Consider the following 15,387-nt stretch of genomic DNA (forward strand, 5'->3'; position numbering starts at 1 on the left):
CACCTTTCTTTGGAATGGGAACAAATATCGATCTCTTCCAGTCAGTTGGCCGGCTGGCTGTCCTCCAGATTTCCGGGCACAACTTAGTGAGCACATCCAGGGTAGCGTCTGTTGAAATAAATCAATTGGTATGCTGTCAACTCCTGGATCCTTGTTTTTTGCCAATTCCTTCATAGCAACTTGAACTTCCTCCTTCATCACCATAGGCTCTTGCTCTTTTAGGATAGATATTGAAATTGTCCCTTTTTTAACTATAAATGTATCAAAGTGGGCAATATCCGTCCATCTAAGTTCACTACTGATTAGACTACTAGTACTCATTCATTCCATTTCATTTTTTAAAAACTTTCAGGTTTTTTTACATTCATACTTGTACATTCTATGTCCCAACTATTAAAGGATACTTGTAGCTGTTTCTCTTCAATGTGAGTGACTCACAATCTAGGCTTTAACTCTAATACTATGATGTCATTGATGTTCTGTGCCATGAAGTCCTGCGACTCATAGTGACAACAGCTGTGAAACCTGCCCTATCCTGAACCAGTTTCACTGACTCTAACACACCTATCCCCATTACCCCAGTTTTTGTATCAATTCATCTTATCTGGGGTCTTCCTCCCCTGCACTGTCCCCCCACCTTTCCATGCATGATGTCTTTCTCTCCTGGCCATGTGTCCAAAATATGTGAGATGGAGCTTCAAAATCCTAGCTTCAAAGGAGAAATTTGGTTTCATCCTATTCCAAGATAGGCTTTGCTTTCTTGGTAGTTCGTGGTATGCTCAAGATTCTTCTCCAGCACCACAACACAAAGGCATTGTTCTTCTTCCATCATCCCTAGTCATTGTCCTGCTCTCTGATATGTAACAAGTAATTGCAAAGACCATGGACTGGATCAGGTGCAGCATAGTCTCTAGACTGACATCATTGCTTCTCAGTACTCTGGAGAGGTCCTTGATAGCAGATTTTTCCCAGTGTAATTCGTCTTTTGATTAATACTGTAACACCCTGTAATCCTCTATTGTTTATAGACTTTTACAGACCTGTTATTTCAGAAGTAGATGGCCAATTCTGCTTCCTAATCTATCTTAATCTAGGAGCTCTGCTGAAACTTGCCCACCATGGATGAGCCTCTTGGCATTTGAAACACTGGTGGCATAGCTTCCAGCATCACAGCAACGCATAGGTTACCCAGTACAGCACACTGACAGACAAGTGCTGTATTAATAAGAGCAAATGATAAATAAGCAGGTATCCATACGCCAAAGTTATAGAGTAATTAGCAACATGCTAATCATTCCCCCAAACCAACAAACTGACAGATTGATGTATCTCTGACAGCAAGCTGTAAAGACAATCAGGCATAAAAAAAGTAAAAAGAAAAATTAAAGTGTATGATATATACAGAGGAGAGGTATGGACAACCAACCACAGACATGGGGAGATTTTGGAAAAAGATTAACACGCTTTTATCATGAGAGAATATATACTTTTGCTGGTCCTCCAATGGATTTCAGACACTGTAAAATTGCACTGGAGATTTTTATCCTACCAGAAGAGTGTGGCCTTTAGGTTAGCAGTGCAATTCCCTATATAATAAATGTGTGTGTGTGTGTGTGTGTGTGTGTGTGTGTGTGTGTGTGCACATGTGTGTATGTATCTCATATGTTGTTATTGTTATGTACTACCAAGTCAGAACTGACTCATAGTTGATCCTCCAGTGGGTTTACAAAGGCAATAAATTGTACCTGAGGAGGGTATCCATCCTTCTCCTACAGAGAAGTTGGTGAATTTGAACTGCATGCCTTTGGAGTGACAGTGCAGCTTCTTACCAGTAGGCCACGAGAGGTAGCCAAGCTAAATATATACATGAATGCTAGCCAAAAGGTCCGCTGTTCAAAACCAGCAGTCCTTTCACAGGAAGCAGGCTGACAGCCAGGAGAAGGGCAACAGGAGAGGGACCAGTTGTTGTTGTTAAGTGCCATCGAGTTACAGGTGACTCACAGCGACCCTATGAAAGAGAGTCGTCGACGCAAGGGACCAGTACACACATCAAAATGCCAAACATGTCCCAGGAGCAGTAAGGAACTCAGGGCAGCTGGGCAGAGTCTAAATGAGCCTTGGTGGAGTAATGGGTTACGCACTGTACTGCTGACCAGAAGGTTGGTGGTTTGATTCCCTCAGCTGCTCTGTTGGAGAAATATGCTCCATCTCCATCCATAGGATTTACAGCCTCAGAAACAAGATGAGAGGTCAACACAGTTTATGACCAACTCAGTGACTTTAAGTTTGGTTTTAGAATCTGAGGACAGTACAGGTTGGGGGACTGTAGAAAGAAGGAACCAGTATTAGTTGCTGTTCTGTGCACCCTGATTCTTGGCAACCCCAGAATACGAGTAGGGCTGTGCTCCCTACAGGTTTTTTAGCTGTAACCTTTACAGAAGCAGACTGAGAGGCCTTTCTCCCAAGTGGCAACTGGGTGTCAACTTTTCAGTTAGCTGACAAGTGCTTAATCACTGTGTCATCAGGGCCCCTGGCCACTTTCAATAAGAGGTTGTTGTGTTGTGTATCACCAAGTTAGAAACAACCTATAGCTGACCCTCCAGGGGGTTTTCAGAGGCAGTAATCACACAGGAGGAGAATGCCCATCTTTCTCCCAGTATGCAGCTAGTAAACAGTGTGCCTTTGGGATTGCAGGGCAGCTTCTTACCACTAGGTCACCAGTGCTAATCAAAGTAATGGCAATCTTACGTGTGCTTGTCTACCAATCTGAAGTGAACAATTTCACATAGATGAAACATGGGTGCAACTGTTTACTACAATTTCTAACTGAGCCCAGGTTTACCTTCCTGGGTCCTACATCCTTGTCCAAAACCCAAGCTCAGTAGCAACTCATAGAGACCATCCATCCAGTTTCAAAAGCTCTGAATCTTTCTAGGAGACTGTTCTTTATCCCTTAAAGAAGCTGGTGGTTGCGGGGGGGGGAGGTGCAGGGGGATTGTATACCAATGAAGGAGGTTTTTCTTTTGCTTTTAAAGAAGAGTGAACTGGGGGTGGGGGTGGAGTGGGTGGGGAGAAAAGTGCAACAATGAATGAATGGAAATCCACAATCTCTGTAAATGTGCATTGAAATTAATTTTTAAAAAATTTTTAAAAAGCTCAACAAATAATTAAAAAAGGCAAAAAAAAATATAAGCTGGTGGATTTGAACCACTGACTTTTGGATTAGCAGTTGAACGTGTAATGCACTACACCACCAGATTTCCTTCCATCCCTTCCAGTGAGAGTAAATTTAAAGAGACGTTGATACTATGAGAGGGTGCTATGAGGAGAAGGTACTATAGGGAGAGAAAGACGGGTCAGCCTTACCTAGAAGCAGTATCTCTGAGTAAGTAAATGCAAGAACCCCCATGCTTACCTTGCTTGTTAAATAATCTACACTGGCTAGAAGGGACGCTGCTCACATCCACCCATCACCAGGTCCCCGTGACAGATGCCATCAAGTCTCATAGCAACTCTATGAACAGCAGATCTCAACCTTGCCCTCTCCTGATTCATCTCCATGATCTCTGATATTTTTTTAACCCATTGTTACAGTCACTGTGTCAGTCCACCTTTTTTTAAAAAAAAACAAACAAACAACTCACAAACTTTATTTGATCACAGGGAAAAAAAAGTAAGTGAAAAAATAATCGTTTCAGTTAAATATAAAGTTAAGTGGTTAAATAGAATTTAAGAATAACTGTAAAAATAAAATGGAACTGTTTGTTGTTGATTGCCGAGTTGAGCATGACTCATAGCGACCCTATGAATAAAAGGCCTGAAGCCTTTCTATAGCGATCATCGTGTCTCCAAGTTCATAGAGCTTCCAGAGGCATATTGGTTAGAAAGTGGATGCCACTCCTGCTTCCAAAATGGAACTAAATTATTTAAATATTGACTAAAAAGAAATTAAAATAAAAAATTGTAAGAAACATAATATTACTTAAAATATTCCATAAAACGAAATTCCATAAAACGTATGAAATAAAATATAATAATAAATTACAATGAAATCTCATAGAACATTTATAAAAGCTACTTAGATGCAATCTAAATTGCATGAAGTACTAAAAGTAATACTGTCAAAGTAACAGGAAGCTCTGGTGGCTTACTGGTAGAGAAATATGCTGCCAATCCAAAAGTATATGGTTCAAAACCACCAGCTGCTCTGCAGGAGAAAAATGGGCAATTTTCTTTAGTGTGATTTACTGCCTGAAAACCTGCTGGAAGGTCATCTATGAGTTGATTCTGACTTGATGGTATTCAACAACAACAAAGTCAAGAAAATAAGGTGAACACTTAATGTTAAAGAAAATTTAATATTAAATTCAACATAATAAAATTACATTAAAATGAAATACAGTAACATAACATTATATATTACATAAGAGAAAATGAACCAACAATTTAAATGATGTGACTGTCTCATCAGATCATGAGGGATCATTTCATTCCTGACAATTCACTTGAGACCCATGACCCAGCCAAGCTGTGTGTCAATTCATCTTGAGGTAGATATTCTTCCTTCTCTTCCCTCTGACCCTCCACTTTTCAAAGCATGATGTCTTTTTCATGACAGATAGGGACAATCCTGGTCTTTCTTCCCACTGAGCCCACATAAATACGTTGTTGTTGTTGTTGTTGTTGTTACGCGCCATCGAGTCATTTGCGACTCATAGTGACCCTATGTACAAGAGCTCTAAATGCTGTTCTATCCTGTGCCAACCTAGCCATCTCAAACGCACTTATTCCCACCGCTCCAGTCACAGAATCAATCCATCTCATCAAAGGTCTTCCTCTCCTTCGCCGCCCCTCCACTCTGCCAACCATGATGTCCCTCTCCAAGGACCAGTCCCTCCTTGCAACATGCCCAAAGGATGTCAGACAAAGCTTCAGAATCCTTGACTCCAAGGAGCATTCTGGCTTCAACCTCTCCAGGACAAACCTGTTTGTTCTCCTAGCAGGCCATGGATATTCAACACTCTTCTCCAACACCACAGCTCAAAGACATCAATTCTCTTTCTATCAACCCTATTCACTGTCCAACTCTCTGATGCATAGCACGTAACTGAGAAGACTATAGCCCGGATCAGGTGCACCTTAGTCTCCAGCATGGCATTGTTGCTCTTCAGTACTCTTGAGAGGTCCCTCACAGCTGACTTTCCCAATGCAATTTGTCTCTTGATTTCCTGGCTGCTGTTACCAAGTGTGTTGATTAATATAACTTAGTAAATTTTTTTCACCACACACATTAAGATGATGTTTCAGTGAGTTCCTCGTATGGCAATCTTTTAATGGTTTTATTTCTAAGCATGTAATGTAGCAAGAAGCATGTATATTTATAGCCAGGAGGACTTACCCCAATCTCTCTTAGCTCTTTGTCTTGTAATAACTGAAGCGGATCAATAAAAGTTTGCTTTACATTAATATCAAGAGAATCTTTCACCTCAGCCATTAGCTTCATGGACTCGCCGACTTCTATCAGTGCACTGCCTGGAAGAGGAAGTAACAAAAACACAATGCTTCAGAAAACACAATGGCAAACAGCGGCATGTCACCATTTTTCTCAGAAATTCATAGGTGACAACGTCCTTGCTCCTGAGACCTGTGAGTCTATCCCAGAGGGGAAAAAAGAAAGTTTCTGTTTCCTCTGTTTTGCTTTCTAGGCTACTCTGCCATTTCTGAAATTAATAACAAATTTAAATTTAAAAAAAAAAGAATTAAGTTAGAGTAAGGATGGCAATGGAACCACCTTACCTCCGTAACTTGATTTGTGCCACTATTAGAACCTCTACTCACAATATTATTGCTTTTCAATTTTTGACTCATACACTTTTAACTTGTTAGTTAAATTTGTATCTTCTAGGCTGCAACACTTCCATGATACATCTTCAAGGATATGAACATGTACGGCTAAGCACAATTGATAACAGTGCATCTAAATTCCAAAATCAATCTCCATGTTAGTCTATGTGTTTCCTACTGCCAAAGGGGCCCTTTAGAGTACTGAGAGAAGACCTTCACCCTGAAACCCACAGCGTCCCTTTTCAGCAGGAAGTAGCTAAGAGAATACGCCATCCCCTTTTCCTTATGAATCAGGGTGAAGTCTCTCTCAGGGAGGAGTGATAGGGAATGGCAAGGGACACACTGACAAAGGAGATTAATCAGAACTGGCTTTGACAAGCACTGTGGCAATTGGACAATTAAAACAGACATGGGGGGGGGAAGAATGAACTGGGGAGGAGGGTGGAGAAAACAGTGCAACAATGAATGAATGAAAATCCAAAATCTCTGTAAATGTTCATTAAAACTAATAAAATTTAATAATAATTTAAAAAATATTTCCCCCAACATTTTACTTCATTGAAAAGGATTATGTTTCATATAATCATTCCCATACATGCTGTTATTTTCTAAAATTAATCACCATTGGACTATGCCCACCATTACCCTCTCTTTTCAGTTTCCTGAAGGATCTTTCCTATATCCTTTACCTCCACCTCCTCCATCCACCCACCAAAATTATACAGCCTTCTGATTTCCACCCTGCCTATCCTTACCCGTCTGCTAAAACTTCCCCTCCTTTGGACCCTCATGCACATTTTACGAGTTATATTTCTATTTTTACAATAGTGGTCTTTTTTCAAATATATAGGAATAAAAAGCATTTATGCAAACTCTGAAGCTCTTTCTCAAAAATGATAAAGACATTAATTCAGTGGTAAAATCAGATATTCTACAGTGTTTTCAAGTCATAACTTCCTACGGCCATTTTATACCTTGGTCATTGCCAGACACACCAGTTATTTCCTCTCTGGACCATGCTTGTTGGCTTTGAGGTTTGTTTCTTTTCGCCATATTTTTTTATTTTATATTGGTTTGCTTACAAAGAAGTATACATTGTGTTTCACACTATTCTTTATTCCAATGCATGGGAATGATTGTATGAAACACAAAACAATAATAGTCTTTTCACCACCAGATGAAACACCACATTCCATGGTTGATAGAGCTGGACAATTATCACTTCGGTCACTAGATGGCGGTAACGCTACTTGGCAATACAGAAATAAATAAACAAAGCTGGTGTTTCTATGAACTCCTGGCACCAAAGGTTCCTTAGAAGCTCAAGAATAAAAGCCTTTACCATAAACCAAAAAGGGTTTCGTTCATCAGAGGCTAAGTGTTAACCAATTTCCTTAGAAGCTGAAGAATAAAAGCCTTTACCATAAACCAAAAAGGGTTTCGTTCATCAGAGGCTAAGTGTTAACCAATAAATATTACAATAAAAACAAGCAAACAAAACCTCACAGTGACTTCTAGCTATCAGCTCTTGGAATAGTTCGCTGCCTCCTTCAAACCTGTCCTAAGGCTTCCTACCTTGTAGATGTCCGGAGAAGGCCTGGGAGCCTCACAGAGGACACTTTCTCAGCAGGATGGACAAATCATGATCCCACAGAGAACCAGGCTAGCATTCCTGGGCAGCAACGGGCAGCCTTTGCTAGGTGGCTGTTGCTGTGAGCGGCTGTCCAGTCAGTCCCCAGCTTATGATGACAAGGACACCATGCACAACGGAATGGGACCGTTGAGGTCTATGGGGCTTTCACTGGCTGATTTTCATATGTAGCTCACCAAGCCTTTCTTCCTAGTCTGCATTAGTCTGGAGACCCACGTAACCTATTCACCATCACAGAGACCCCTGACGAGCTTCCACTGACAGATGGAGAAGGCTGTACTTGAGATACTGCTTGGGTCAGGAATTACCCCCTCATGGTGCAGTGCTATAGTCAGCTGCTAACAGAAAGGTCAGTGGTTCAAATCCACCAGCCATTGCACAGGGGAAAGATGATAATCTCTCCCATAAAGATTTACAGCCTCTGGTACCCAAAGAGTGAAGGGTCATCATAAGTTGGAATCCGCAAGGCAGCCTGTGAGGAAGCCTTTGGTCTGACAGTGGAGGAGGTGCCATCAGGGGGTGCTGAGTGCTCACCGAAGGTGGACTGCTCCCCGAGCTCCTTCCCGTACTTCAGCATGCAGTCACCCAGCAGGCCTTCCGTCTGTGGGTAGCCGGTGGTTTTCACCTGCCCTCGGATCTTCGACACAGTGTTGAGCATTCCCAGCTTAGCTCTGTATGCTTAAAAATATTGTCATTTGTAATTCCTTCAAATTACAAGGTGGAATGACCGCGGTGAACAAACACAACTGCCAATGTCTAGGTCACCTAAGACTAAATGCCAGGGCAGAGGCACAATGAGGCCGTCCATATGCACCCAGGACTTCATTTGTCTTGCTTCTTTACTGAGATCGGTGCTGAGTGCGTGTTACACAGTCATGATGGAAAGCAGGAATCACAGCATGCATGTCGACTCCAGATTATAGTTACAGGGGCTGTGAACAAGCAGCACTCACAGAGAGACATGGAAGAAAGTATGAAGCTACAAACACACACAGACACCAGAAGGGAGAATTCTCCCTAGGGATCTATTGTAAACGAAGAACAGCAGTGCTGTAGGTGCTCCGGTGGCACAGTGCTTAAAGTGCTTAGCTGTTAACTGAAAGGTCAGCACTTTGAACTCACAAGCGGCGTCTTGGGAGAAAGGTGACACATTTGGTAAAGATTTCACCATGGAAACCCCTGTGGACAGTTCTCTATCCTAAAGTCCTATGAGCAGGAACTAACCTAAGGGTGATAGGTTTTATCATTACTTTTGTTGTTTTGGTCTAAGCCAGAGGTTGGTGGGAGGGGGACTTGAGAGTTAATGCTCAATGGGTACAGAGTTTCTATTTGGGTTGATTACAAATTCTTGGAAATGGACAATGGTGATGGTAATAATTAATATTCCTAAATCCTATATTTAAATATGGCTAACATGATTTTTTTCTTATGGGCCCTCGCTTCACTTATCAATATCATTATATTCCAAAACCAAGGTAGTTATGTGAAAATCACCACTATGTAAAAATGGAGGATGACTACATCAGATCACAGCACAGAGAATGACTCGGTTATAACTGCCAAATGACATCAGTACACAACTGACAAACCACTGAGAATCTTGGCCCAGCTGAGCTGACACATAACCTCAGGCAGCACAGCCAGCATTACTTTAGCCTCCCACCTTGAGTTCATTACTGCCAGACTGTATGTCAGTCAAGTGCAGGCCGCTCGAGGTTGTTCCTTGGAGAGAGACATCATGCTTAGAAAGGTGGAGGGTGAGTGAAAGAGAGGAAGACCCTCAATGGATTGACACAGTGACTGCAGCAATGGTCTCAAGCATGTTAGAGATTGTAAGAATGGCACCTGTGACTCTGATGTGTCAAATGCGTTAATGGCTGGTTACCCATGGAGGACAGTGTTGGGCAAAACTCCCTGATTAAAACAAGCTTGGAAGGAGGAGCGGCATCCACTTCCATAATAGCTTGCCACTGGAAAACCCTATGAACCTGGAGAGAGGATGAGAGACACCCAAGCGTCAAGGACTCTCCTTCATAGGGTCGCTGTGAGTCGCCTGCAACTCAACAGCACTTAACAACAACAACAAGGATGGCACAGGACAGGACAGGGTTCAGATCTAGTGTTCAGAGGGTCGCAATGGGTTGTACTCAATAGAACCTAATATGAACAACAATGTACAGGAGTTGGTAAAATTTTCACTATTATGAATACAAAATGTCAGCTAATGAGATACTTGATAAGTGGAGAGTGGGTGATATATAGATTATCCAGAAAAGCATTGCTAACAGGTTGTTGTTATTGTTGTTATGTGCCATCGAGTAGCTTGCGACTCATAGTGACCCTATGTACAACAGCCCTAAACTCCGCTCTGTTCTGTGCCAATCGCACCGTCTCTGACACTCCCATCCCAATTACCCCAGTCACTGAATCAATCCACCTCATAGAGGGCCTTACTCTCCTGCACTATCCCTCCACCCTCCCAAGCATGATGTCCCTCTCCAAGGACCGGTCTCTCCTCACAACATGTCCAAAGCATGTTAGACGGAGCCTCAGAATCCTTGTCTCCAAGGAACCACCCGGTTTAACCCTTTCCAGGACAAATCTGTTTGTTTTCCTAGCAGTCCATGGTATACTCTTCTCCAGCACCACAGCTCAAAGGCATCAATTCTCCTTCTATTGTCTTTGGTCCAAGTGATTGCAAAGACCATAGCCTGTATCAGACGCACGAGAGACACCATTGTTCTTCAGTACTTTGGAGAGGTCCCTAACAGCAGACTTTCCCATGGCAATGCACCTTTTAATTTCCTGGCTGCTGGTGCCAAGACTGTTGACTATGGAGCCAAGCAAACTAAAGCTGTGTACAATCTCAATCTCTTCACCATCCATCCTGATGCTGCCAATTGGTCCAGTGGTGAGAATCTTTGTCTTCTGATATATTGAGCCTCAATCCATATTGTAGGCTGCAGTCCTTGACACTCTGCAGCAGGCGCTTCAGGTCCTCTTCAGTTTCAGCAAGCAGGGTTGTGTCATCCACATAACGCAGGTTGTTGATAAATCGTCCACCAATCTTGACCCCACATTTCTCCTCATAGAGCTCAGCCTCCCGGATAATCTGTTCTGCATATAGGTTGAAAAGGTATGGAGATAGGATGCATCCCTGGCGTACGCCCTTCCCAATTTTGAACCATGCACCCTTGCTCTGTTCTGACGACGGCCTCCTGGTCCAAGTATAAGTTTCACGTTAGAACGATCAAGTGTTCTGGGATTCCCATTCTTCTCAGAGTCAGCCATAGTTTGTTATGATCTACACAGTCAAATGGCTTTGCACAGTCAATGAAACACAGATAGACATTCCTCTGGTATTCCCTGCTTTCAGCCAAGATCCAACAGGTATATTTCAAATTATTAGTTAATCCTCAACACTAAACTTCTGCAGACTGCCACTCAAGGAGATGAGTGCATCTATAGTGAACATCTACGGAAGCCTTGTCTTTCAATTGCAGCTCAGCTCCCCAGTCTCTGAGGAAGTAATGAGCAGGCATTGCTCATGCCTCCTGTTCTCTGCTTTAGGCAGTCTAAATATGTATTCATAGTATATTTTTATTTAGGGAGCACCATAGGAAGTTGCACTGCTAACCCCAAAGCCACTCCTCGCTAGTGGTTCAAATTCACCAGTGGCTGTGTGGGAGAAAGACAAGCCATTTCCTCCCATGCAATTTACAGCCTCAGAAACTCAATGGAGGGGCAGCTATGGGTCAGTTCTGACACTTATTCATCGAGCTGAGTTGCTATTTAATTTATTTCTTTAAAGTGAGTAATTCCAACTCCTGGCGACCCCACAGGGCAGAAGAACTGCTGCATAAGATTACCAAGTTGTAACCTTTACAAAGTAAGACTGCCTCATCTTCTTTTTGCAAAGTAGTGGGTTCAAACCACAGACTTTCCGGTTAGCAGTTGCACCTATTGCACTGCCAGGACTAAATAGGCCAATTGCTGTCAAGTGGATTCCAATTCCCAGTGACCCTACAGGCTAGCGTAGGATTTCTTAGGCTGCCTTCTGTACTATAGTACACTGTCAAATTGCTTCTGCTGCAGAGTTATCAGCTTTGAACCATCAACCATTAAATTTAACTGTCAAATTGCTTCTGCTACAGAGTTATCAGCTTTGAACCATCAACCATTAAGTTTAACTGTTGTGCCATTGAGTCTAAATACACTAATTGCTGTCAAGTTGATTCAGAAGGACAGTGGTCCACAGGACAGCTCTGTAGGGTTTCTAATGGTTGATCCTTCAAAAGTTTGCAAGGTCTTTTCACAGAGGCATTTTGGGGAAGATTCTTAATTCCAGCCTTTTGGGTAGCAGTTTAGAATGTGAACCATTTATATAGCCCCAAAGACTCCAAAGCAAGTATTAAATATTTACCTATTTTCAGTAGTGTTTACTTATCACTCAGTTACTGCAAATGGAGAGAAGCTTAGCACAGCTCTGTTCTCTGTCAAGGAGAGCAGTCTTGTCACTGTAAGCCTGAATGCATGGGTGTAACTGTGAAAATTAAGTTTGATGTGGAGTGGGATAGGAAGAGATAATGCAATGCACAAAGTTAGAGAAATTCCCTTAAATGGGCAGGAAGAGTGTATGTCAAAGTGTATAAGATGGAATGCTCAGGATATAATCAGTGCATAAGGACAAGGTTGTGACACCCAAACAGAAAGAAATACAGAATGAAATGGGAGAGATCTATGGGGAAATGTCAGGATAAATTGAACACCAAGCTGGGGATCTGAGATTTCTTTTCTTTTGTAGCTAAGAAAATGAGTCATGCGCCAAACACGTCAAGTCAATTCTGACTCAGAGAGACCCTGTAAGACGGAGTGGAACTGCTTCCATTGGGTTTCCTGGGCCGTAACTTCATACAGAAGATGTCAGGGAAGCAGGATTCCATGTCTTTCTCCCATAGTGCAGTTGGTCAGTTTGAACTGCTGACTTCTGGTTAGCAAGCAGGGTTCCTGAGTCACATGCTGGCTAAGGTTATGGGAGATAATTTTAGGTAGCCAACTTGAACATCTAGGGATTCTGTGAAAATGCAGGGTCTCTTTAGGTTGGTTGGGGGTGAGCCTAAGTTTGTGAACTTCTGGCAGTATCCTAGGAGACTGCAGATACAAGGACCACACTTTGAGCACTGAGTATTGTATGTTTTAGGTACCCATAGGGACAGCCTTTTGAAAACTGTGCTGGCCTGGATAAAGTGTATATGTCTGCATTTTCAACAGGCAAGTTCCTGGGCCTCTGCCCCCCAACCTCCATACAAAATACACACATTTTGCCTCAATCTCTTCTGCTTTCAGGGTGAGATGTGGAATATAACAGGTGTCAGGACAGGCCACTGAATTAGATTAGAGGCTACTAAGCATGCCTTGGTTGTACCATGGATAAGTCCATAGCTGCTAATCAAAAGGTGGGCACTTCAAATCCATCAGCCACTCAAAGAGAGAAAGATGTGGCAACCAGCTGCTGCGAGCTGATGGTCTCGGAACCATATGTGGCAGTTCTAATCTGTCCTGGGAATGGAAATTGGTGTGACAATAACAGGTTTGGTCAGGGGGTTTATAGGCAAATAGGACGGGGTGGCCATGACTCTACACAAGGGCAACTTATTTTTTCCTAAAAAAGTTATATCATAACACACATTAAGGTGGTAGACTTACTTTCTAAAGTATAGATAAACTGAAAACAAATGGAAAAAATTTTGATGCAAAGTGAGGAAAAAAATAGACAAAAGCAAATCTAAAGGGTTTTTTCTGTATTGTTTCTATATTCCGTGTGGTGGTTGGCTTCATTTGCACTCAGTAATTGTATCTGAGGTGTTTTCCTTCAAAGTGAATCACAAAAGAAGAGTCATTGATATGGTTCACTGCTTGCTGTACCCGCTCCCTTTAAGGGTGTCCAAGGCTCCCATGGTGATTGGGCTTGGTCCTCTGGAAGATCCTACAGGCATTTCAAAGAGCCTTTCAAACAAGGGAAGTTTGTCATTAAAAAACAAACAAACAACAACAACAACAAACCCACCAAGATAAAAATGCTCATATCTTCTGACACTAATGAAAACCCTAGGGATGCCATTCTCAGCCAATCACAGGATGGCAAAGAAGCAGGCAGTGGGTTCCATTATAAACGGGTTGCCATGATCTGGGGGCTGACTCCATAGCAGCTTGCCCACAAAGCTCCTAGCCAGCACCCCAACTGAATTTTATTTTTTTAAATATACAAATAATAAATTCCTAAAAAGTGAAGGCAGCTTTGACAATCCACAGAACTAAAGGCTTGGAGCGCCCTCTATTGGTATCTGTATTTACAATCCAGCAAACAGCGAAAGATGATGCTTGGTAATTATGGCTTTGGAATATAGGTTTCTAGAAGCGGCTTTGGGTTCAGGGTCAAGAAACTAATGAACTTTCTCAGGTTGTTTTTCATATCCATTTCACCTCATTTCTTCAGATTCTGAATCATGAAATGAAAGTCTTTTCAAAGGAATACATGTCTTCAGAAGAGGATGGCAGGAGACAAATGTTTATGGAAAGTGTTGGGTTTCTGAAGCATCTCATGGACAGCGTCTTTGTTGAGCAAGCCCTTGTTTGTAGGATCAAGACTCCTTCCAAATGCCTATACGGTTTCCCAGGATATCTGTTGCTTCTTATCAGCTAAGAGGCACTAGGACTACCTTTGGATTCTGAAACGCCAATTTTGAAACACTAAATATTATGACAAGAAGCTGCACTGCAATCCCAAAGGCACACAGTTCGAGGCCTCCAGCTGTTCTGCAGGAGAAGGATGGGTAACCACCTCCCATGCAATCAACTGCCTCTGAAAACCTGCTGAAGGGTCAGCTCTGGTTTGGTTCCAACTCAACGACCCACAACATCAACAATTTTTAAATTTGAACACAAAGAACATTATTCTTTGTGCCAGATTAAAAAAAAAACAACATAAGAAACAAAAATAAAATAAACCCATCACCATGAGTCAGTTGCAACTCCTAGTGAACATAAAGGACAGAGCAGAATTGTCGTCAAGGCTGGACGGCCACACCTTTCTCCCAGGCAGCACCCTGTTGTTTTTGTCAGTTGCCAAAGAATCAAGTACAACTCATAGCAACCCTGTAAACAACAGTGAATCTCACCCTATCCTGCATCAACATGACGTGGGTTCAAATTTTGACCTTTTGGTCGGCGGTCATGTGCTTAACCACTGTGCCACCAAGGATGCATAGATTATTAGCGCCCATGACCCCAAACAATCAATAGAACATTTCAAGGAATTTTCTAACATTACCTGGATTTGGCTGGAGATATTCTGTAGCTTTTGAAAGAATTTCTGCAATGGCTTTGCTGGTAACGTCTATTTTCTTAAAAAACAGCAACAAAGAAAAACATGAAAAATGTTAGTCAGTGACAACAAGAAACAAACAGCAGGAGTTGTCATTCATTTAATACTTATAAACTATTGCAATGCTTTTCATGCAAATGGATGTTTTCAATATTTTCAGTGGAGGTAATACACCCTGTAAATTTTACTGTTGGGTGACTTTCAATTGATATATAAGGAGACCACAGTGATGATCTGTATTAGAAACCACCTCAGTAAATGAGCAATAAAAAAAAATCACCATCGTTACTACCATAATATATTCTATTGTATTGTATTCAGAACTTAACATCAAGTTTTGCCTGAAGATTGAATTTTCCTACTCTGAATACATTCTCAGATGTTCTGTTTTGTTAACTAGAGAATTAATGTGAGAATATTCAGTAAAGTTAAACATGCAAGTGTCGCTGTCTTTATTTTCTACCTGAAAGAAAATGTAAATTTTAAAAAGGGAGATCTTATTTTAAAA

The 15,387-nt window shown here is 41.8% G+C and overlaps 1 protein-coding gene across 1 annotated transcript in view; it reads right to left on the minus strand.

Annotated features, from left to right (window-relative positions):
- Positions 1 to 15,387, minus strand: part of SH3GL3 (SH3-domain GRB2-like 3) — a 75,035-nt gene that overhangs the window by 54,364 nt on the left and 5,284 nt on the right. Inside the window, exons 2-4 of the mRNA XM_006885126.1 lie at positions 14,826 to 14,898; positions 8,030 to 8,173; positions 5,399 to 5,532 (exon numbers count right to left, since the gene is read on the minus strand). Coding sequence (XP_006885188.1) covers positions 5,399 to 5,532; positions 8,030 to 8,173; positions 14,826 to 14,898 — 351 coding nt within the window. The remainder of the gene's footprint in view (positions 1 to 5,398; positions 5,533 to 8,029; positions 8,174 to 14,825; positions 14,899 to 15,387) is intronic.

This window comes from Elephantulus edwardii, unplaced genomic scaffold, assembly GCF_000299155.1.
Source record: "Elephantulus edwardii isolate Elephantulus edwardi_28Jun2011 unplaced genomic scaffold, EleEdw1.0 scaffold00041, whole genome shotgun sequence".
In the NCBI taxonomy this organism is placed as follows: domain Eukaryota; kingdom Metazoa; phylum Chordata; class Mammalia; order Macroscelidea; family Macroscelididae; genus Elephantulus; species Elephantulus edwardii.